Genomic DNA, 24,610 nt, shown 5'->3' with positions numbered 1-24,610 from the left:
AGACTGCAAAGTGCTCAAAATTTTGTATCCTTATTGAGTTGTGAGATAAAGAATTCTTAAGAAATCGAATCAAGAGAATGTTCATGTTCTCAGATTTCTGACAGTAAAATTGAGCAATTTTGTTTAAATTTCTTTTAATACGTGAATTTCTGATATCATATTTTATTTTTCTTATAAAAGCTTTCAAAACGAAACCTCTTATTAGAAAACTTGCAAGAAAATCCTAAAGTTAAAACTGTGGTTAATATTTGTAGAAAAATCATTAATAAAATATCATTAAGTCTTAAAATCTAATTTATTCGCTTCTCATTAAATTTAAATCTGCCACTAAGGGATATTTCATAAAATAAAAAACTGCCCATGTTAAATGTTGACATTAAGTTTAATGGAGAGTTAATAATAAATGTAGCTAAGGAAATGTTTAAGTCTGTTTTCTAAGCTCAAACAAGTTGTTTCAAAATGAATTTTTTTCTGAATTTAAAATGATAAACAATCTTTCTATCTTTCAAAATTAATGAAAAATGTTCTCTGATACCATTGGTTTTAAGGTAAAATATTCTTGTACTTACATCTAACACTCAAATAGTAACCGATGCTTGAGTATTGATAGTTTAAATGGCGCGATGTACATTTATACCAGCCAGAATGTTCCCTCCGGATTGATGTAAAATTAAGAAAACCATCTCCAGTTTGTGGCACCTATTAATTAAATAAAAATTAAAAAAAAAATAATTAAGGAACTTTTAGAAAAAATAATATCTCTTACCGGTGTATCCCCGTCGTCTTTTTGCCATCTTGGGACACTTGCTGGATTTGAGTCAACATCACACTTTAAGGATACTTCAATACCCTCCCGAAGTGGATATCCAAATCCAGGAGTTCTTGATATAGCAAATGAGGGTGTGTCTGAAATTAATAAGAATGAATTTAAATTTTTTTGTTTAAGTAATGAACCCAATCTTTATGGGTTTTTTGGTGTCATTGTTATTAGTTTTGAACATTGGAATGTTGGATAAATTCAGGGTGGATTTTAGCAACAATCGTGATCTAAAAAAGAACTGTAATGCCACATATGTATGTCCACACTGTGTCAAACAGGTCAACTGTTTTGGCATAGAGTTAAACTCAAATATGTGAAGATTCTGATCATTCGAAATTTAATCTAAATGGATGTATGTAACTTAGTGCCACAATTTTTCCCCATCATTCAGCCACAATACGGTTTGTGCTCTAACACAAACTTTAACTTCATATGGTTGAAGTTCAGGGTAAATAAGCACATCATTCACGTATGTTTTCTTTGACGAAGTCCAAATATAGACAGAAATTGAACTTTTAACGAATTTGAAGGTCTGTCTGGCTCAATTCAAAGAATTGTTGCTAATTATTCTCACATTAAAATCGTCATCGCGGCCAATTTTAATATACACAATTCGTCTTGCCTTCGCTATTCTGGCCAGACCACACTCGAAAAAAGGTGTGTTCAGGTCTTTGCTGAGTTAAATCAATTGATTCAGCTTGTCGATTAATCAACTTGAATCCCTAACGTTGCTTGTCAATCCGCCTAAAAATCTAGACTTGTTTCCTACCTCTGACCTTAATAAATAAGCAATCAGTGTATTACCGCCTCAACGAACATGAGACCATTGTATCGTATCTGCAAAATTCTCATGTCAAAAAACCCATTTAAAGCAAGCAGACTCTTTTGTGAACGAACCGTTTGGCAATATGAGTTAGGCAATTGGGACGGTTTCAATGAATTCTTCAGGAACTTTAACTGGTGCTTCCTCGATAGTGTCGTAGATTCCAGCGCAGATGCTTCCAAATTTATTAACTTCCCATAGGAAGTTATTGTAATGGGTCCGATTTGTCAAATTGAAAATTTTGACATTTCTCGACGTTTCAAGGTCCCTAGAGTCGAAATAAAAGATTTTTAGAAAGATATCTGTGCGTGCGTGTGTACGTACGTTTGTACGTCCGTACGTTCGCGTTTTTTTCGTCGTCCATAGCTCAAGAACCAGAAGAGATATCGACTTCAAATAAATTTTGTTATACAGATAATAAGGCAGAAAGATCAGGAAAGGGCTATCAACAAAATTGCGTGGGTGGTTTTTTTACCATAGCAGTTTGAAAAAAAGGTGAAAATTTTAATATCTTACGAACCAAAAACGCTAGAGACTTGAATTAAATTTTATATAATATATGAAAACATGATACCAAACAAGTATATTTTTTGAAAAAAATCAATATAACGGTTTTTTTATAAATCAATAAAACTGAAAAAAATATTTTGTCACCTCCAAAATTTTACGACTGAAATATGATTTCATCTCTAAAACAATTTTGTGCAACGAAGAATAATGTTTTTGACATTTGATAAAATTTTGAGAAAAATCTAATTGACAGTTTTTTTTACAAAAAATAAAAACCTAAAAAAAATGTATAAAAGTTGGTAAAAATTGATTTTCGACTCAAATATCTTTTCAAAACTTTGAGATATTGGCTTTAATTCACTTTAATCTTTCAAAACATTTTCTTGTCAACATTCAGTTAAAGTTTGAAAAAAGTCGAATTGACAGTTTTTGTAAAAAAAATTAAAAACCAAAAAAAAATTAACAAAAGTTCGTAAAAAATGATTTTCAACTCAAATATCTTTTAAAAACTTTGAGATAATAGGTTCTAACTAATTTTTTCTTATAAGAAATATTGTTTTCAACATTAAGACAAGTTTTGAGAAAAATCGAATTGACAGTTTTTTTTACAAAAAATAAAAACCTGAAAAAAAAATGTATAAAAGTTGGTAAAAATTGATTTTCGACTCAAATATCTCTTCAAAAATTTTAAATATTGACTTCAAACTAATATTATCTTATAAGAAATATTGTTTTCAACATTTGGTAAAATTTTTAAAAAATTCGAATTGACAGTTTTTTTTACAAAAAATAAAACTCTAAAAAAAAAACAATACTAAAACTTGGTAAAAATTTACTTTCGGCTCAAATAGCTTTTCAAAAATTAAAAATATTGGCTTCAAACTTATTTTATTTCACAGAAAATATTGTTTTCAATATTCAGAAATTTTTATATAAAAATCCAACAGTCCGTTTTTTTCATAAAAAATAAAATCTACAAAAAATAGTGCACAAATTTGGTAAAAATACATATAGACAAACTTTTAAGCAAGCCAAATCGACAGACGGGATGGGAAGTTATCAGTGTGGGTCGCATCCCAGCCTCTTTTTTATTTGTGGAATGAGCCACTTTATCTAAATAGAATAGGGTGAAATCTATTAAACCCAAAGAGAACTCATGACTTGATTCGGGCTGTGAAGATGTTATTATGATTAGAAATGTGAGTTTCCGTTGTTATAAAGCCAAACAAACTAAGGAAAACCGGAAGAAGTTCAAACAGTTAAAAAGGCCTCCAATAAACATGTTTGACGAACCAAAACTACAATGTCCCAAAGGTAGTAAACCTTTCTTTAAAAAAAAACCATTGAAACACCACGTCAACTTCGGTTCCAACGCTCGTCCACAACGACACTCACTATGTGAGCTCGATTGGTAAAGCCAATCTTCAGGTCGTGTTCCGAGTAGAGGAAAATCAGCATTTGTCCAGCCTGTCCCTAAAAAGGATGAATCCTCCTCCCCCTCCAACTAACGTCCAAAAGCACTAACGTCCCTTCTTTAAAAGGACATGGAAACGCTTATTGATTATCAGCTCAAGAAATATTTCGAAGAACAGAAGCTTCTTAATGGCCAACAGTATGGTTTTCGTAGCAATAGGTCTACTGTTGATCTCAGTGGAACAAATCTTTACACCGTTTCGGAGAAAGTAAGATTATTGCAATTGATATTACAAAAGCAATTGGTAGAGTTTGGCAGCAAGCGCTCTTTTCGAAAATACGTACTTTTAGTATTGATGAGTCTCTTCTTTATTGGATTAGCAAATACTTTTCTAACGTTCAAAACAAACAGTATTGGATGGTTACAAATTTGAAACTCATAAAATAAATAATAATATCTCCAGGGCTCTGTTTTATCTCCGACTCCCTTCCTCATATTCATAAACGAACTCTTGTCTGCCAGCTCTAATCAATCAAACTGTTTCGCTGATGATAGAACTCTCAGCTTTACATATTCGTTTCTAGATTCACATCCTTGTCCTTCGGATGTGGAACTTCAACGGCAGCGTTTGATGAGCTCATTAAATTTCGATCTCGATAGTATTGTCCAATGGGAAATTAAGCACCGTGTAGAATTTAATGCTAAAAAAACTCAATGCTGTCTCCTGTCGTTAACGTAAGCCCGATGCCGCTATCAATGAGCAGCACTTGCATCTAGAAAAATATTTAATATTTCCAAAAACACTGCTAGGTGCTTAGGTTTTCTCCAAAGGTGCATATAATTGTTCATCCCTTCTGATGTGGCTGTAATATAATTTTAAGTCTTTTAGGTAGAATCCAAAAAAGAGCTTTGAAAATAATATGCTATAGAACTATAACTGGAACATTTACAGCACTCGAATACCGCCGCAATACTTCATGCCTTTCGTTGTTTTACAGATATTTTTAAAAACCATGTTCTGTCAAATTAGCTGGTTGCATTGCCGCCCCTTAAACAAATCAGCCGTAATGCTCGCACCTCCAGGAATGATCATCAGTTTAGCCTTGAGTCCTATTTCTGACGTACTGTTAAGTATGGAGATTCTTTTTTTAACCACTTATTGAAAATGTGGAATGCTCTTCCGAACTCTTCTCTCTTATTTTAATATTCAAAATTGTAAGACCAATGTGGATCGGTATCTCCTTTAAATTCCTTCCCTATTTCCCTAACACTCGCACTGTGTTTAAACGTAAACATATTAAGGGTATTAATAACCCCTTGAGTGCCTGTACATTACAAACAAATGTCTGTGCTCTTTAAAACGACAATGGAGGTAGTTCTTCACTCGGACTTATACGTTTTTTTTTTTAGTTTTTTTCCGATTGTTTGACATAATTTTCCTCCATTTTAATTTTGATCTTTCCGTTCGTATAATAAACATTTTAAAGGATTGTACATGCTTTAATTTCATGATTTTAAAATCGTAAAACGAATAAAGATAACGTATTCCTTTCAGAATAAATTTAATATTTTAAATTCATGTAAGATATTTATGTTTCAAAAAATAAAACGAAACCATTTTCTTCTTTATAATTAAAAATGTAAATATCACTTACATTGTACATCTAATAGAAGAGAAGCATTTTGCCTCATTTTAAGAGTTGGATGTTCCATAACACAAAGTATCTTTGCATTATGATGTGCTCTATAAACAGCTGGTAAACGTGCTTCACTTTTGGCACCTGCATTTATTTTATATGGTTGTTTGGTCTGTAAAATTAAAAATTACAAAAGAATAAATTATGAGTAAAATTCATAGAAACAAAAATACAAAAATATTATTAAGAATCTACTTACTTTATCCTTTTTAACTTCTTCCAATTCAAGAACTTCAGCGGCAACTTTTTGTGCATGTCGGTCTACACCAGGACTCAAAAGAACTTCCCATGTAAGAGTTGGTTTTGGATTACCACCCTCACTTATGCATGCTAGGTTAAGTTCAGAATTCTCCTTTACAGGTACAAAAATATTTCCCGCATCTAAGCGTCTTGAATCTATTAGTAAATAAGGTGCCTTTGGACGGTCTAAAATATATATTAAAATAGTTTTAAACTTAATGGCTTTTGAATATGAAACAATTATTTTGTTGGAGATTAAAGTTTATCTTTAGCTAGTTATTTATTTAGTTTTATTTCAAAGCTATTTCCAACAACTGTTCAGCACTAAAAAGGAAATTAAATTTACCTAAAATTATTAGTTTAACAGGGCGCGCATTTTCTATATACGCATTCACATTTTCGGCCTCACACTGCCATTTGCCATCATCTTCTAACATAGCATTTGTAATAGTGAGGGCTCCATTGACTTCTTTTATAAATCGGTAATCAGTTATTCTGGAAGATCTTTCTATGGCATGGACACTCTGTGAAAATTAAATAAAAGAATAAGTTAAAATAAAAATAATAAATTTTGAATAAAAGCTTCACATAAGAAGTAAATTTAGATAATTTTAAAGGAATAAAGACGTAGCGACTTAAGTAATACTGGCAAACAAGGTTCTGTTCCTGGCTATTCCTCATTTTCAATTGTTTTCTATAACTTATTTCAAATCCTACATTAAAATTACTCTTTCAATGTTAAAGTTTTTGAGATACTTATTTTTAAAACAAAAGGATTTTTCAGGCTCTCTGAAATAGTCAATTTAATAAATAAAATAAATTGGGTTGCAACAGTCCATTGAGAACTAGGGCCTAGTGACTTACAACTCTCAACCATTCCTGTGTGTGAGTAATGTTGTCAGGAATGGAGGGGACCTACAGTTTATATGCCGAATCCGAACGGCTAATTTGAGAAAGCACTTTTTCATGACAAGAGTTACTCTTGGAGAATTTGTCAATTCTTCGCAATAGGCAGTACCCGTGAAAAGACCTTAGATGGCATAGGCAGGGATCGAACCCAAGACCTCTTGAATGAGCACTAAACATCATGCTACGGGTACTGAAATTGTCAAATTATGAAGTCTTATATGCTTGTTTTGTTACTTATATGGGCACTCTTTCAAAGAGAATCCTGAAAAATTTTGGAATTTTGTAAGCGTAAAGAAAAAATCAGACGGTTTTTCAGTTAACTTCACGGTAAAACGGTTGATATTGTAACGTATTCGCAACAAATTTCCGTGAGTCATTTGTTAATAGCCCTGAAGAAGTTGATGAAGTATATTTTCATAAATTTCACTCCTTTTCGTAAACTAGCTTTAGTCACATATCTGTGCTACAGAGTACGGTCCTTGATCTTTTATCTGCATTGAATGATGAGTGTTCAGCCGGACCCGATGGTATTTCCTCGATAGTATTAAAAAAATGTAGTAATGCCTTGAAACCCTTACGTTCTTATTTAAACTTTCTCTAAATACAGGCAAATTTCCAAGTATATGGAAGAAGTCATTTCTAACACCAATTTTCAAGAAAGGTAACAAGTCGGAACAAAGTTGTTTGTGAAAGTTTAGCATTATTTAGTAAGAATCTCAGTTGCGAACAGTAACATGGTTTTGTGAAAAAAAGATCAACCGTTACAGATCTCCTTACATTCTCAAACATATGTTCAAACGCTATAGAACAAGGTTATGAAGTTGACTGTATACACACTGACTTTTCTAAAGCTTTTGACCAACTTAGCCAAGGAATTATTTTATTTAAACTTAATGCTCTTGGTTTTAGACCATTTTTCTTAGCTTGGATTAAATCATACCTTGAAAACAGATCCTGCGTACATTTGATTTTATACATATTGACAAATTGGGCATTTTATATACCTAGCTTAAACTGTTCATCGATAGTTTTAAATTTAAATAAGGTTGGATTAAAATCATTGTTTAGAATCAGTGCTCCACTATCGTAAACTTTCTCATTTTATATTTTGTTCTGAAATAGGTAAATGTTAATTATGTTTTGTATTTTGTGCATGTGTTAGGCTATAATTGTATTATTTTTTACTAACAATTAACACATGTACTTATGATGATCCCAAAGAAGACCTTTTAGGGTAAAAGGAATGAAATTATGTTTAATTGATTCAATATGTACGTTTTCTATGAATTTTGTAAAAGGGAGTCCAAACCTGCGAAGCATATTTAAGATTAGGACGAACATGGCAATTATACAAAGAAAGATTAACATAGGGATCATTGAACTCCTTTGCCCAGCGTTTTATAAAACCAAGCATAGAACTTGCTTTCTTAACAATAAAATTAATGTGATGTGTAGATTCTAAGTTGGAACAGAAATGAACACCAAAATCTTTGAAAGTGAAGACGCTACAGAATTTTTGCTGTGACAAACACACTACCGATTCGTTTTTTAGTAAAAGTTATCGCCTGGTATTTTAAAGAGTTGAGTGCAATGCTATTTTTCTCACACCTAAATGGGAAACTATCAGCTTGTAAAAAAATACGATCATGGGTGGACTTATATATTTAAAAAATCTTCATGTCATCAGAAAAAATGAGAAATTCACTTCAGCGCAGCATTTCGATATGTCGTTAAAAGACAGGGTGAACAGAAAAGGGCCAAGAAGGTTTCCCAGGGGAACACCAGATTGAACAACAAAAGGTTTTAAATGACAATTTCTAAATTTTATCTCATAGGATCTGTTTTCAAGGTATGATTTGATCCAAGCTAACAAAAATGGTAGAAAACCAAGAGCTATAAGTTAAATAAAAAAAGTAGCTGGGATGCGATCCACACTGATAACTTTCCAAAATAAAAATAGATTGAAGACAATATTTTTAATTTTTGAAAAGTTATTTGAGTCCAAAATAAATGTTTACCTAGTTTTAGTATTTTTTTTTTCAAATTTTTATTTTTTTGTAAAAAAAACTGTCAATTTGATTTTTCTCAGAGTTTTACTGAATGTTGACAATATTTTTTTAAAGATAAAAGTAGTTTAAAGCCAATATCTCAAATTTTTGAAAAGATATTTGAGTAGAAAACCAATTTTTATTAACTTTTATTATTTTTTGTACAGAAACCGTCAATTTGATTTTTCTCGAAATTTTTCAGAATGTTGAAAACAATATTTCTTATAAGTTAAAATTAGTTCGAAGCCATAATCTCAAGTTTTTGAAAAGATATTTATGTTGGAATTCAATTTTTACCAGCTTTGAGTAATGTTGTTTTTAGGTTTTTATTTTTATAAGAAAAACTGCCAATTCGATTTTTCTCAAAATTTTATTTTTCGTTGCACAAAATTGTTTTGGAGATGAAATTATTTTTTATTCGTAAAACTTTTTTTTGTCAGTTTTTTTTTATTTAAAAAAAACGTTAATTTCATTTTTTTAAATATACTTGTTTGGTCTATCACGTTACAATTACTATATAAAATTTTATTCAAGTCTCTAGCGTCATTGGTACGTGAGATATTGAGGGTTAATCAAATTGTTCACTTTTTTTAAACTGCTATGGTAAAAACAATTTTGTTATCTGTATAACAAAATTTAATTGAAGTCGATATCTCTTCTGGTTTTTGAGCTATGGACGGTGAAGGAAACGTCGCGAACGAACGGGTGTACGGACATACGGACGTACGAACGTACGTTCACACGCACGCACAGACATCTCTTTAAAAATCTTTCATTTCGACTCTAGAGACCTTGACACGTTGAGAAATGTCAAAATTTTCAATTCGACAAATCGGACCCATTACAAGAACTTCCTATGGGAAGTTAATAATTCCGAGTCGGTCAACAGCTTTTAACCTTATTATGAAGCATTTGAACATATGTTTGAGAATAATGTGAGAATAATTTGAATTTCTCGTACGCCAAATCCTGTATTTGCAGGACATGATAAAACTGCCTTCTGTGATGACCCCATATGAATTTAAAAAGTTTGTGAGAGAAGGTTACTTTACTATGAGAGGAACTGACTGATTTTGGACAGGAGTGTGGTAGGACCAGACGATTGAACAAACTCTAATGCGTGGAGTGAAGAGTATAGGTGGCTTGACAACAGGGCGTGGAGTCATTGATAGTGTACTTAGCAAATGGGTTCTAGGGCTGACTGCTCATTGACTCATGAAATTCACTGTCGTTCTTTTTTCTACTAGTGAGCAACATAAAGATTGTGGGGAGGCAAATTATAGATAATACAGACATTGCAAAGCTGTCAAATTTCAGAAGTAAGAAGGGACATACAAATTGAATACTACAGTTTTTTTTGTGAACAAATACAGACGCGAAAAAAAAGCATACCATATTTTTTTAGGAAATTTAATAACTAGAAAATAATTTTCGGGATAAACGTGAATAAATCATCTTGTCCATGAACTACGAAATACGAACTGTGGATGTTCGCATATTTTGTCTTTTCTTTCACATGGGTATGGTATGTGGAACGCGAATAGAGTTTGACCGTTCGTATCAACAACACTGCAATTCATTACTGCCAAACTGGTTGTACAAAATGTTCTTGTTTTAGAGAACAAAATGCCAATTTCATTATCCTAATATTCGTGTCAAATGGTTTCTTATAATTTAAATGTGTTTTTGTTTGTAATTGACTTTTTGAAATGTGTAAAATCAGACGAATTAACGTCCATTCGTTGTTCGCTTTCATATGCAAGGTCCTTAACTGAAACAATCTTCATGTTTCTCTTAACTGCCACTACAGCTCAAGTCGGATTCTTGGGGACTTTTTTTGGTTCATCACTAGCCTTTCCTTAGTAAGTATGCCAAGTTTTAAAACTGTTGGATTTTTTTTGAAGTAAAAACCTTTATTAACTGGACTATAAAATAAAAACAGACAGTGAAAAGGAAAAAATCAAACAAAATTTGGTTGAAGTTCCGTAAAAAAAAGTATTTGGTATAAACTTTTTACGTTGATTAAACAGGAAGCTAATTGCCAGGAAGCTAATTCAATTATTTTTTGACACTGAAATGCGAGTGGTACTTACCTTCGATTCTGACTGCTTTCCTCAAACTTTAGAATCTATAGTTTGCATTTAGAAAAAGTATGTCTACTAACTAACTACCATTTCTAATGATGTGCTAAAATAGTATTAAGTTCTGCTAACTTCAATTTTTACACTGCTATTGCACATTGCAGTAACCGACACTCCTAAAAAATCATTAGCGACAAAAGCATTGACTAATATATTATGTCTGAAAGTCATCGCATTGAGCGAATTAATCTATTCATTAAAAGAAATTGAATTTTCTTGAAATCTGAAAATATTTCGTTAGATGCAGTGCCCGTAATGACTGCACGGGTCATATTACTCCAATCACCATTATTTTTTAAGGACTGATAATATACTTCATAACAGAAAGTTTCAAACTTATACACTTGGGGCGTCGTATTTTTATAGCATAACTTTTTTAAAGTTATTGAATTTTGTTAAATATCTTTAACCAAATATTATAGTACCCGTGGCGTGATGGTTAGTGCATAGGACTGTTTTGCCAAAAAGCTTTTCCATGGATAAACTGCCTCTTGCGAGAAGTTGACAAATCCCTTAAGAGCAATTCTTGTCATGGACAGTGCTTTCAAAAGTAGCCATTCGGTTTAGGCTTAAAACTGTAGGTCATCTTCATTCCTGACAACATTGCACGCACTGAGGAATGGTAGAGAGTTGACAGTCACGAGGCTCTAGTTCTCAAAGAAATGTTGCGCCACCTAATTATTTAATTTTAATTAAAAATTTACTCGCAACAATGGGATATACAATATTTTCCTGTGCAAATGAAAATTGGGTTTGTGTTTCTTGCAAATGCTTTCTTTAAGAAATATCTATTTTAAATTATTGTAGTACTCAAATTTTAAAATTTAGTTTTGAATTTTCACTATTTATGAAAATGCAAATCGTACAATATGAACATAATTCAAAAAGCAAACTTTAGATGAGCATTTTTAAAATATTTTCATTACGAGGAGGGAAAAAATATAAATTGGAGACATTTTGCACGAAATTTAGACTAGAGACAGCCCTTTGACTGTGAAGTTTTCATGTTCACTGAACAATCGCACTGAAAAGTGCGTACATCGTGATTATTACAGCAAAAGATTGGCATTAAAGAGGTCGAGGTTAAATCATTCCGTTGTTTCTAAGTTCGCTGAGGAGTTAATAAAAATTGATTTGGAAGATTGCCAGTCGAATTCCATAAATCATTGTGATTCTCCGTGATTCTCTAAAATCCAAAAAAAAAAATTTGATATTCACAAAAATACTCACCAATCCATTTTTATACCACGAACTGCTGACTATATCGAGATCGACTTCACAAACCAAGCGCACCTCGGTATGCTGTTCGGCATAAACCACCGACATTTCCTCATCGTGATCTTCGTCGAATGGATGAATAACCGGACGCAATGGCATTGCAATTGGTTTTCCATTCGAATAGTATTCACCTTTCTCATCGCTTCCCGTCGGATTGCTAAGTGAAACATCGTCTCGATCACCATCAGCACCGCTGCTGCTATAACCTCTCCCGCTGTCGAATTCTTCGACATCGTCTATTATAATTATAGGCTCGTTCTTTTTAAAAGACTGAAATCCTTTCAGTTTATTCGATCTACTATCACTGTAATTGTTGTTGGCGGTTTCCATTTGCAATGGAGATGCCATTGGCAGGATATTATTATTATTAATTTTACTTATCTTACTTCTACTATTCCTTTTGCTACTACTAGGAGTTCGGACGTCTTCAAATGACGCCGATGATAAAGATAAAGATTCATGCGGAAGATAAATTGGGGAGTAGAGTAGGGTTGGAACGGCATCGGCAGCTAAAAACGAAGATTCCGATTCCGATTCAGATGCGGATTCAGATGCAGATTTAGATTTAGATTTAGATTTAGATGATGAAGATAGAGAAGACGAAGTTGATAAATCTATTTTTGTTTTGTTTATACTAATATCACTTTTTCTAATATTACTTGAGCTGAGTAACTTGTTTATGTTATTAATGCCATCTATTGGGAATTCCTCGCTGTCACTGCTCAACTCTGAACCTCTGGAATTCGAGAGCAGCAGATCAAGCGAATTATCCGCTTCACGCTTGGCTCTTCGATGTGCTAGGCGTTGTTTTTGTTTTTTATTTTGTTTTTGATTTTGTATTTTTCTTAGTTGATTTTGTGTCTCAAGCATAAATCCAGCTTGAGCTGCTTCCTCGGTGGTGTTCATGGTGCTTGCGGTGATGGTGGCAGTTGTTGGCCCTTTTCGAGATGCATAAGATTGCAGGAATTCATTTTGCAATCCGCTAGTTGCCACAAATGAAATTTTTGCAATTTTGTTGTTGGTATAATTTTGAAGGGATGGATTATTGGCTAACAACGATGACGTTGATGACATTGACATTGACATATGATGAGATGACGCAACTGTCATATTACTAAGGGAATGGAATGGAAGCAGTGGTAGCGGATTTTTTGATTTGCGATGTTGGTCATCGAGGAGTCGTGAATGCTTGTGACTCGAGTGTTGATGTTTGGATATTTTGGCTACTCTTAAGCAATTGGCACATGAGTTTGATTTAATAACACTTGTATTTGACAATGATGTTATCGTTTGTTTGTTTAATTTCTTTTTAATATCACCTAATGCATTCGATACGACAAAGTGATCTTGGTCGTTTCGTGTTGCACTTGCATTTGCCAATTGTGCAGGAACTACTTGATGTTGCAGATACTGTTGTTTCAGAATTTTGATGATGTTTTGTTGATTTGTTGTTTGTAAGCCTGCATGTGTAAGAAATGGAAATAATAATAAATTAGTAAAATTATTTTGGATGGCGCCCAACAACAAGCAAAGAAAACTTACATTGCAATGAAATAAGGAACAGTAATATCCAGAGGCGTCGATCAAATGTTGGTCTCATGACGTCATAACTTCCAACTGGTTTGGTTAATTTAAACCGTTGTTGATGGAACGTTATTTCACGTATCCTCTTTACAAATTAACAAGAATAAAGTTTGGCTATTTGTTGCTCTTAAATTACTCCAGAACTAAGTAGTTAACATTTGATTTTTGTTCGTTTTTAATCCTGCACTCGTTGATATTGGAAGTATTGATTTTCTGAAAAGAATAGGAATACAATTTAATAATAAATAAAAACGCGAAAACAATATTTTTTTAGAAATAACAAAATTGACATTTGATTCGCAAAATGGAACAATATAGAATATGACATTTCATGCAAGATTCCAGATACACCAATATAAACAATATACTTATTAACTAAAGAAGCTCATCTTCGACCACTCGGTGACTCTGGACAACTTTTTTATATTCTTTATTTTTTGTTCTTTTGTATATCTCTCCACTTTTCAATGACATTTAAGTGTCGCTTAAAAGCTATCAATAATGTCGCCGTTAAACCGACTATAAACTTTTCATAATCTTGTTAAGAGTGTGTGATAACATAATGCAAGTCGCGTATAAACATTTTGAAAGCTATTGATAATCAGATTGATAGCCATTACTAATCCCGTTAAAATTTATCGACTCTTAACTTAATCAGAACGTCTAATTTTCAAAAGAAATTTTCAAGACAAAATTACTTTTGGATAACTTTTCAATTCTTTGGTAAAGGCAGTACTTATCCGTAAAAAAATCGTAAGACACAGGCAGGATTTAAACGCAAGTTCTCTGCACGACAGTCCTACGCACTAACCATTACATCCTCACGGGTACAATTATAAGTTGTATTAAATCCGTTCACAAGCATGTTAAATGTTTTATTTTACCTTGTAGGCTAAAATCTTAACGATATTTTCCGCACAGACGTTTATGTTGCTCACGATTGTTCTTTCCGTGAACTGACAACGAAGGCGTACTGTTGCCATGTGTTATTTCAACGTCTTGGACCTCTTTTACACGGAAATGTTTCTTCCACTTGTGTTTTGTGAAAGCCTAGGCAAAGTAACATAGAGCACTGTAAGGTCACGGTCTCCGAATAACAGAGTTGTTAAAATTGCTGTTTCAAATCTTCCGTACAAGATTAGATCTTGACAAAATGTCACCATTGGCAGCTTTAATTTTGTGTTAACTAGGCACGAGAGTAGTGAAGTTCTCTTTCGAGCATCTCAAGTCACCATTTATAAGGTACTCATCATCCCGGGTCTCATTTGTGGCGCTTAGGTATGGAACCTATCAGAGAAAGACGAGAGCATCTTAGGATGCTTCGAGAGAAAAATTCTTAGGCCGATTTTTGTACCCGTCTCCCTAGAATGAGAGTGGAGGAGAATATACAACGATGTACTGTACGGGCTATACAGCGACACTGCCCTGATTAAAAAAATAAAAGTGAACGACTTAGAGCGTTATGTAGAGCGAATGGAAGATTGCGAAGCAAGGCTTTTGTGTTACCCCACAGATATTTGACTTTTAAAAAATGTGAAATCACGGGCCCAGCAAGGTTTTTACACCCTAAAATCAAAATTCATTTTTTTTTACTTTTTGGAAAAAGATACTGGCCAAGTCATGATCATTAAATTCAATTGCCAATATATATGTTGCCCGGCTGCAAGTAAAGCATCGCTTTCACTTCTCCTGGAGCATAGGGCAGCAACAAGATCCTTCCACCTATCTCGATGAACCTCAACTAACCTCAGCTGTGGCCACGATTGAATACCTTGAGACAGAGTCTCTTTCAAAACTGATGACCTCCAAGTTGTCTTTGGTCTTCCAACGCGTCTATTACCCTGGGGATTCCATTGGACGGATTGTTTTGCTATATTGTCGTCAGGTTTCCTCAGCGTGTGGCCTATCCAACGCCATTTCCACAGCTCAACGTTAGATATGGTTTGCGGCCACTGGATCTTCAGAATAGAACGCATACAACGGTTAACGGAAGCTTGTAGTCTGCTCGAGATGTTGGCAGAGCATTTCTATGTTTCAGAAGCATATAACAGCACTGATTTGACGTTGGATTCGAAGAGTTTCAACTTAGTGAGTAGCGATATTTTGCTAGAGTTCCACACAGGATAAAGGATTCCAAATGCACTACGGGCTTTGTTTATTCTACTGTTAACATCCAGGTCTGTTCCGCGATCGAGAGCTATAAAACTTCCCAGATAATTAAACTGTTCGACCTCCTCTATGGTCCCCTGCCTTAGAAAAACTTGTGTGCTTTGGCCCGTGGTCATTACTTTGGTCTTATTTGTGTTGGCTGGCTTAAGGATTGCCAGCCGACTCTCCAACAACTGCCAACACGGCATGAGACATATATCGTCAGCATAATCTATGTGGATAAGCTTGTCAAACATACTCCATTGGATACAGTGTCTTTCATTTGTACCCACCGTGGCAGTCATCACATCGTCAATCGCCAGCAAAAACAGAATTGGTGTCAAGAAATCTCCTTGTCTTACTCCTTGACGCACATCGAAGGAGTCGGAAAGCTGTCCATTGTGCAAAACAAAACACCTTGAGTTGTTGTACTGATTCTTTAATAACCGCGACAATTTTCTCAGGGATTCCTTGCGCAATAAGCGATCTCCAGATGCATTCACGATTGACCCGGTCAAACGCCTTCTCAAAATCTACACACATTAGGTACAGCGGTGATTGGTACTCAGATTATTGTTCGAGTATGATTGGCAATCCCGCTTGGTGCCTATTGATTTTTGCCAAGCCCAAATCTATTTCTTCGAATGCCAGAAAACCGATATGTTCTATTCATGAGAAATAATTGCAACATGAATTTTGTCGACTGACTATAAATAACAATGAAGCCTTTACGATATCAATAACATTTTACCTTTACTAAATTTCTTCACCGTAGCATGATGGTTAGTGAGTTGGACCAGTCATGCCAGAGGTATTTGGCTCTATACCTGCCTATCCCTTTAGCCCTTTAGATGGCTAAAGTTTCTTTCATGGGTACTGCCTCTTGCGAGGAATTGACTAATTCTCCAAAAGTAATTTTTGTCATGGGAAGTGCTTTCTCAAATTAGCCGTTGGATTCAGCTTAAAACTTTAGGTCCTCTCCATTCCTGACAACAATACTCACACGCAGGAATGGTTGAGAGTTGTAAGTCACTAGGCTCTAATTCTCAACGATCCAAATTTATTTATTTTATAAATTTCTTCACAAGTGTATGGTGTCCATAAACATAGGGTTATGCCTGAATAGAAGCTTAGTTTGAATTACCACTTTTATAGTAAGGTTTTATACAATTAAAAGGGTTGTTTAATTGTTAAGCTACCAATTATTGGAAATGACAAGTATGCAACCAACATTATAAATGACATCTGAGTTTGGCATGTGTCAAATGCCATTGCTACCAACTTGAAACCTTGAAAGAAATGACTCTTGTATACGTTTGGAAACAGACGACAAACTTCAAACAGAACAATTTTATTTTTGTTCTTCAAAAATTTTAGAAATTGACTTTTAAAATTTTAAACAAACTTTACCTATAGATATTTTACATTTAAATTGATTTTTATCGAAGATACTTATAAGAACTCACATATTGGTTCGACAAAAACTCAAACAATTACCATAAATTTATTCGCAATTTAAGTAAGAAGAGAAATTTATTCCAATGTTAAAAAATGGAAATTGCCACTTAAAGTCATATCCATTCGAATGTGAATATATGTGCTCCCTTTGATGTTCCTCTCTATACGTCTACACCACATCTATAAGTTAAATTGAAAACTAGGGTACCACAGAAGAAAATAAGAATACAAAAATTCGCCCAAAAACCTATCTTCTCATGGCCGAGTGAAGAACTAAATTCTTCCGGATCAACCCAGAACTCAAGGAACCTTGAACTATGTATGTACAACATATACAAGTATATGAATCAATAAAAAACAACTCCACAAAATTTACTATCTTCTGCCTTCAAAACAAACAAAAACAACTAAAAACCCAATCGAAATATCTTTTACGAACTTAATTGCATAAGTTAGACTCACTTTGCTTTGATGCGATGCACAAAAACCAAATATATATTGCATGAAAGTTAAAATCTATACTCGTCGGATACGTATTGCTCAAAAACTTTATTATAATTGTAAAAACTTAAACTTTTTCATACAGCTTGTAATTAAACTTCCTCCTATTGCTCTGAAATAAACTGAATCACCTGCAACCATGTTCTTATTTTGTTTTTATTTTATTTCTGTAGCCAACACAGTAAAATTACACTCCAAGGGAATATTATGAAATGTACATTCATAAAACATGAGCAGAGGAAATCTCCCTATTCTGCCCTGCCCTGCCTGCCCTGCCCTATCCTGCCACCGTCAGGAAGGACACCTCTTAGTAAGGTCAAATTAAGTATTCGTGGCCAGTCATAAGAGGGAGAGGCTTTAAGCACCCAAGAGAGGTTATCGTCGGTTTCCGGGACACTATGTATTTCAAAGAATTTATTTTGTTTACATTTTTAAACTTACAAAACAAAACCAACAAAAACAACATAGAAGTAAAGTTGAAAGTAGAATTATTTTCTGTGGCATTTTCAAAAGAAACCCAGCGCCAGAAACATATATTTCATTGCGATGATGAAGAGAGTCTTACAGCTTATGTAGGTAAGGTACGAGTATACTTTAGTGTATATTCAATTTTGAAATATGTACATTTTACATCTGTGCTGTATTATGAAGAAACAGCTTTAAAAAAGGACCTTTCAAGGATTCCGGTAGATGTATTGTTTAATGAACCTGAAGATTTTATTAAGGCGAGGCGGCCACAACACATTTATTATTAAATTAAAGGACATTACTTCGACAAGATTCTATTTCTATAAATACTCGAGAAATAATACAAAATATTTATAGCACAGGTGTTGCATGTTGTGTAACTTTGAAAGTAGACTTTATGTCACAAAAACGTCGACGTCGCCATCACCGTCACCATCGCCGTCGCTGTCGCTGTCGGACGTCGGAAGTTGGCAACCAAACAAACTGCCTTCTACATATTTCCGTTGCCAAAAATATTTTTTGATTTAGCCGGAACGATAAACCAAAGAAACAAAAATTCAAACAAATAAAATAAAGAGAAATTACTTATGTTTATTGTATTTTTTCTTGACCTAGTGAAATGCTATGCTATGTTCCTTATTTTCCTTAAAGGGAAAGTTAAGTAGGTTTTCCTATATATGTATGTTTAAAAAAATACACAAGGATGGTATTATGAGCTTAAAATTTAAAGCAATGGAAAGCCCTGTGAGTAATAGGCAATACCTGGCATAAGAAAACATTTGGCAAATAGCTGAATTTTTTCTTCTAACAGTGGACTGATTTTAAATTGCTACGGGTCGGTAGGTTTCTTGGGGAAATTAAATATTTCCATGAGGATGGACACTTGTAATTTTAGGTATTCTAAATAGTATACTTAATGATATTGATTTCACATTTAATTAATTTTTTTTAAATATAAAAGCAGGTATTTATTAGATTCTTGCAAACTTTTTTAGGGTTTCTTCAAGAGCTTTGTACCTAAATGCTTTTTGGTAACGGTGGTATGCAATATTATTTCAGATACATTATAAGTTCACTGATAAGCTATTAAAATTGTAACATTTGGTAGTTTTTGAAACAAAATAATATTTAAATTATATTTTAGGGTTGTTGAAATTAGTCTTGCTTTGATATTTGATCTTACCTTGAAGATAATTTTGAAAAATGTCAAATCGTTGTACATACTAAAGGTGGTTTTCCTGCTTAACATTTTTTGTAACAGATGTCTTCAGATTACAAGAAGGAGAGGTAAATGTGAATTAACATGCATTCTTTTTAATACAAAGGGCAATGAAAAGAGTGATGACAACCCCTTTAAATGTTTTAAAATTAAGTGAGCGTTCAAAAATTTAAATGGAAGATGTGGATTTATATTAGTTTGTAAATATAACAATAGGGGTGAAAAATAAAGCCGTATTGAATATAACTGTAAACACAACGTTTGAAATATGTACATGTATGTATGTTTGAAGAAAGGCTCAAGGATAAATTGATGGGTATTCATATGCGGTGATAGTATTACAATGGAATTGTTTTGGGGTAAGGATTAAAATTATTGGCTATCTCATTATAGCATTCTTTGAATAGAAATAAAAACGAGATATAGCATTTTACGTACATAGATCGAATGAAATAAATCTTTTGTGTCTTCCCTCTGCGACTGAAATTTAAGAATTTACAATTTTAATGGAATTTTCTGTACCTATCTATTAGAAAAAACACAGTAGGTTTTGTGGTATATCTTCTGGTTTAATAAGTAATACTTCGGGCGTTCCTCAAGGTAGTTTCATTGGTCCTTTGTTCTTTTGAATATCGTCTGTTCTTGTTACATGCAGATTATCTGCATGGGTTTAAAATATATAAGTATTTTTTTTAGAAATCTATGGCTGTTTGCTTTATTATAAAGAGGAAAGATTCAAAGGTGATTGCACAGACCTTATCATTCACTTGCCTTCATAAAAAAAAAGATCAAGATCGCATTGGCAAAATGTGATCACCTGTCCGAGAAATAACAGGGTCAATAAACTTTTCTTATAATATTGTGATTTGTAATTGTTTTTTTTTTTTTAGCGCCGGATATTTTTGTTGTTTATTAAAAATCGTTTAAATTAATATCTTTCAATTCCAGGCATTCAAAATCACAAATCATAACTCGGTTGAATAATCCATTTTCCGTAACAGACCTGTCTCATAGAATAACTAAGGTCCAATCACAATAGCGCCCTAACCCCAATAACTGCAGTAAACAATGAAACGTTAAGGATGATGGAAAGACTTTTCAACAATCATTCTTGAATTTTTAAAGTCCAAAATGTGACAATTATGCCTATTAACGAAATCTTCAAAGTTAATCGGCCTCTTCACTGATTTTTCGATAAAAACCAGATCATTTTCATGCATTCTAAGGTACCAAACAGCGAAAACAGGAAGCTGCTGGCAAATCAATCGACTTGAGTTCTTGTGTTCAACGAATTTAAAAATTTTTGAGATCTAAGTTTTATACAAAGTACAGTGTAATATCGGTTGAGGAAGTCGTAATTCCAAGCATCGAAGAGGAATCGAAAAATCTGGATTTTCGCCAATGATACGAGTTACTGAGAGACCTTCTCCAAAACGCACTCAACACGCTCAATACGGGCTGATCACTGCGGACCTCAAAAAACAGACCTCGTCCTTTTTAGACGAAAATACAAGATCCCTGCAATTGTATTTCAATAAAAGGTGTTCCACTAATTTTGACGAATGAAACCAAATATCTTATTCTGATATTGGACAAAAAATTAAGTTGGAAACCTAATATTCAGGAAAGGGTTAAAAAAAGACACAATAGCTCTTTTCCTTTGCAAGAAAGCCATAGGAAGCAAATGGGGTTTTCAACCTCTCATAACCTATTGGCTATACACATCGGTCATATACACCCGACCAATACTCATGTACGGGGTTGCAGTATGGCCGACTGCACTGGAGAAAGTCACATACTACGATAAACTCAGCAGAGTCCAACGCACTGTTTGTCTCTGCACAAGTGAGGCATTGAAAACCACAACCTCAGCAGCGTCAGACACTCTCCTCCATATGAAACCCTTCAACATCTTCAGCAAACAAGTAGCAGCGAGTACTTCCAAGTATCCATTCCATCCAGAGATGAATGGGAAGACAAAAAACTCCTGGATGACAAAACCATTCATTTTTATACAGATGGATCCAAGCCAAATGGGGGAGTTGGTAGTGGTGTGTACTCAGAAAAGCTTAATCTAAGCATCTCATTACGCCTCCCTGATCATTGTAGCGTCTTCCAAGCGGAAATTTTAGCGATCAAAGAGGTTCTCTCCTGGCTACGAGAAAACGTGATATCAACTTCTAATATCCGCATCTTCTCCGACAGTCAGGCTGCTATTAAATCTCTTGACGGTGTCTCAACCAAATCACAAACAGTCCTCGATAGTCGATCGTCTCTTATGGAGATGACTCAGCAATATAACATTTACATCTGTTGGGTGCCGGGCCACAGTGACATCACGGGAAATTGTAGAGCCGATGAACTCGCTAAAAATGGAACCATCAGCTTTTGCGATAGCAAACTCTAGGTGGCACAATTTACCAACATGCGCAGCCACAAAACTCATATGGCCTTCACTAGACCTAAGGCGCTTGTTATCTCAAAGCAGACTTCATATTAGCTTCCTAATAGGTGTCTTAACGGGACACTGTCTTAAAGGCACACACGCAATACGACTTGGTGTAGCCTCAAATGACTTCTGCAGGAGCTGTGTGGACGAGGAAGAAGAAGAAACAATCTCTCACCTCCTCTGCACTTGACCTGTTCTTTCACTAAGACGCAAACTTCATCTGGGAGAATACTCTTTTGATAATTCCAGTGAACTAGCTAAAGAGGATATCAAATATCTGCTTCGCTTTATAAAAATCTCAAAATGGTTCTACTAGTAAGAAGTAATTCTCTAGATTCATGTGGTATCACAATTGGCCTTCTCTTTTGGCCTAAGTGTGTGGATTCTGAATCCACAGCCGCTTTAACCTAACCTATCCAACGTTCTACAGCAGCAATATTCGAAGTTGCTCTTTAGCAACGTCTATGGTTTCGATGATTTTTTTTATCAGTTAAGACCAGGATTTAAAACTTAAAACAAAATGTTCAAATTTAGTCAGTTTAACCAATTTCGAAGAGTGGTAACGTTTCATTTTAGCAATGGAGTAGTTTTGACTTGTCAAATGATGATAGCTCACTTAAAGTCGCACTACGGTCTTGTGTGGACAAGGGCCTCAATCAGAAAACTTTTCCATCTAGCTCGGTCTCAATCTAGGTGTCTCCCCGTGCGCACTTCAAGTTATCTGAAGTAACTTTTCACTTGTGCGTGCCACCTGATCTGAGGTCTTTCTCTGCTGAATTGTTCTGTGGGTGTGGATTCGAAGACTTTCCGGGCCAGATCATGCGTTTTACGTGATCCAGTCATCTCAGTAGTTGGACTTTTATCCTTCTGGCCTGTTGTTCCATATTCTCCTCCACTGACATCCTTTGCATACGGGACGTCGGTATTTTAGGTCCTTTCTTGATAATATCATGTAGTATTTGTTTGCCCTCATTATCCGTTAAACTCATTTTTGCCATCTCTGCCTTAATACTCACAAAAGCCCCATTGACATCACGCTTAGTTCTTCCGATAATGTCAAGGTCATCAGCATATACCAGTAATTGGAAAGACTTTTGAAAGATAGTGTCTCTAGTGTTGACATGAAAGCTCTGCATTATTCTTTCAAGGACAATGTTAAAGAAATCGCATAACAGCGCATCATCTTGTGTGAAGCCTTTTTTAACATCGAATAGTTTTGTTAAGTTGTTAAGATGAGTTTGGCAGGAATGTCAAAACTAGATACTTTATATAGCTCGTCCCTGTAGATGCTGTCATACGCAGCCTTGAAATCAATGAAGAGATAGTGTGTCGATTTGATGATCTTGGTTTGTAGACTTTCCTGGTCTTAAACCACACTAATAAGGACCTATCAGGTTGTTGTCGATGTGCTTTACACGTCACATATTATGGCAGAGAAAATTTTGTAAGCGACGTTAAGTAGACCGCTGCCTCTATAGTCGGTACATTTAAGAAAGTCTCCTTTTTTCAGTATCAGGCAACAAAAAAACTGAAGTTCCATTTAGCGGACATGATTTCTTCCGACCATATCTTACAGACAGACAGACAAAAGTGACAGCTATTAAAAATCAAACTTCTTATTGGAAAACAATTTGGGATACTTTTAAAAAAAATTATTTTTGCATCAGTTAAGTTAATCTTATAAGCATTATATTAACTCATCTTGTTTCGTATTTTTAAATCATTAAAACATTTGTATTTGAGATAGGAATGTTATTAGCTGAATTGTAAGGCAATATTATATATCTATAGTTCCATGATAACTTTACATGAAGTAAACTTTAATTTGGAATGTTTAGTTTTAAGTAAAGTAATTAAGTAAGATAAAGTAGACTTTAGTTTGAAATGGTTTTTCAGGGGATTCATATGCAAAGGACGTGAAAGCTCTTATGATAAAAAAAAGAAATGCATATTTTTACTAAATGCAGTGTTATCCCACACTTCTGTGACTCTAATTAGATTTTCCTCAAAATCGGCCCTCATTGAAAAACTGTAATGGATTAACTTCCTTAAAATCAGAAACAAATATTTTCACTGCTTAAAGTATTTTATATCCTAACTTTTCCACAAAAGAATTCTATCCGAAAATAACCTTTCATTATAAATTTAATCATATAAAAACCTTCTTGAGACGTTGAACTTTCCTTATATAACTGATGTAAGACATGTTGACTTAAGTAGCAAAACCATTAACCTTGTTTAAATATATGAGTTCTTTTTCAAAAGAACCATATTGTGTACATTCGTACTTTTGACATTTGACCTTTCTTAATTTGTATACAAAAAATATGACGAACTATACAAAAGACTGTTGAATCTTGTACGTACATCTTATTCTTATGGTTTTTAATCTTTTAAGCATTTAATTACCGACACTAGGAGCAGGATGTGGATTGCTCATTCCATTTAAGGTACATTTTATATTAATGATGTTATAATGACCAAGTAACTTGAAGTGTTCCTTTCGCTTGTTGATGATGAGATGATAAATAATTCTTTATGGTTAATGCATTAAGGTAAGAGCAGAGACATCTTCAAACTAGACTATGTACAGAGATAGATGTTCGCATCCACACATAACTTTGAGGATGATTATGCTTTTACCAAATCGACCTTGTGGTGGAATCACATCCTTGATGCAAACGGTCAAGGTAACTTAAAATTACCAATGCGAAAAGCGCATTAAAATGCCAAGGCGCTCGCTCGGTATCAGTGGTGGTGGTGGTGTTGGTGGTGACGTTTTGGAATGTCCTTGTAAGAATATTTTATTTATTCTTATAATTAAAAATTAATTGACCTGGTAGCAAATTATCTTAGAAGAGATAAAATTCGAAATGATAAAAATAACTATTCCCACATAATTA

General features: G+C 34.0%; 1 protein-coding gene across 1 annotated transcript in view; it reads right to left on the bottom strand.

Annotated features, from left to right (window-relative positions):
* The window catches only part of LOC129943053 (uncharacterized), a 31,853-nt gene that overhangs the window by 1,816 nt on the left and 5,427 nt on the right, over nt 1–24,610 (bottom strand). The window contains exons 2-8 of the mRNA XM_056052261.1: nt 13,423–13,677; nt 11,833–13,340; nt 5,851–6,028; nt 5,464–5,690; nt 5,223–5,376; nt 767–906; nt 570–699 (exon numbers count right to left, since the gene is read on the bottom strand). Of these exons, the coding sequence (XP_055908236.1) occupies nt 570–699; nt 767–906; nt 5,223–5,376; nt 5,464–5,690; nt 5,851–6,028; nt 11,833–13,340; nt 13,423–13,480 (2,395 nt within the window). The 5' untranslated portion in view covers nt 13,481–13,677. The remainder of the gene's footprint in view (nt 1–569; nt 700–766; nt 907–5,222; nt 5,377–5,463; nt 5,691–5,850; nt 6,029–11,832; nt 13,341–13,422; nt 13,678–24,610) is intronic.

The sequence above is a fragment of the Eupeodes corollae genome, chromosome 1 (assembly GCF_945859685.1).
Source record: "Eupeodes corollae chromosome 1, idEupCoro1.1, whole genome shotgun sequence".
Lineage (NCBI taxonomy): Eukaryota > Metazoa > Arthropoda > Insecta > Diptera > Syrphidae > Eupeodes > Eupeodes corollae.
The sequence above is the reverse complement of the archived record's forward strand: the minus strand, read 5'-3'. Positions and strand labels throughout refer to the sequence as shown.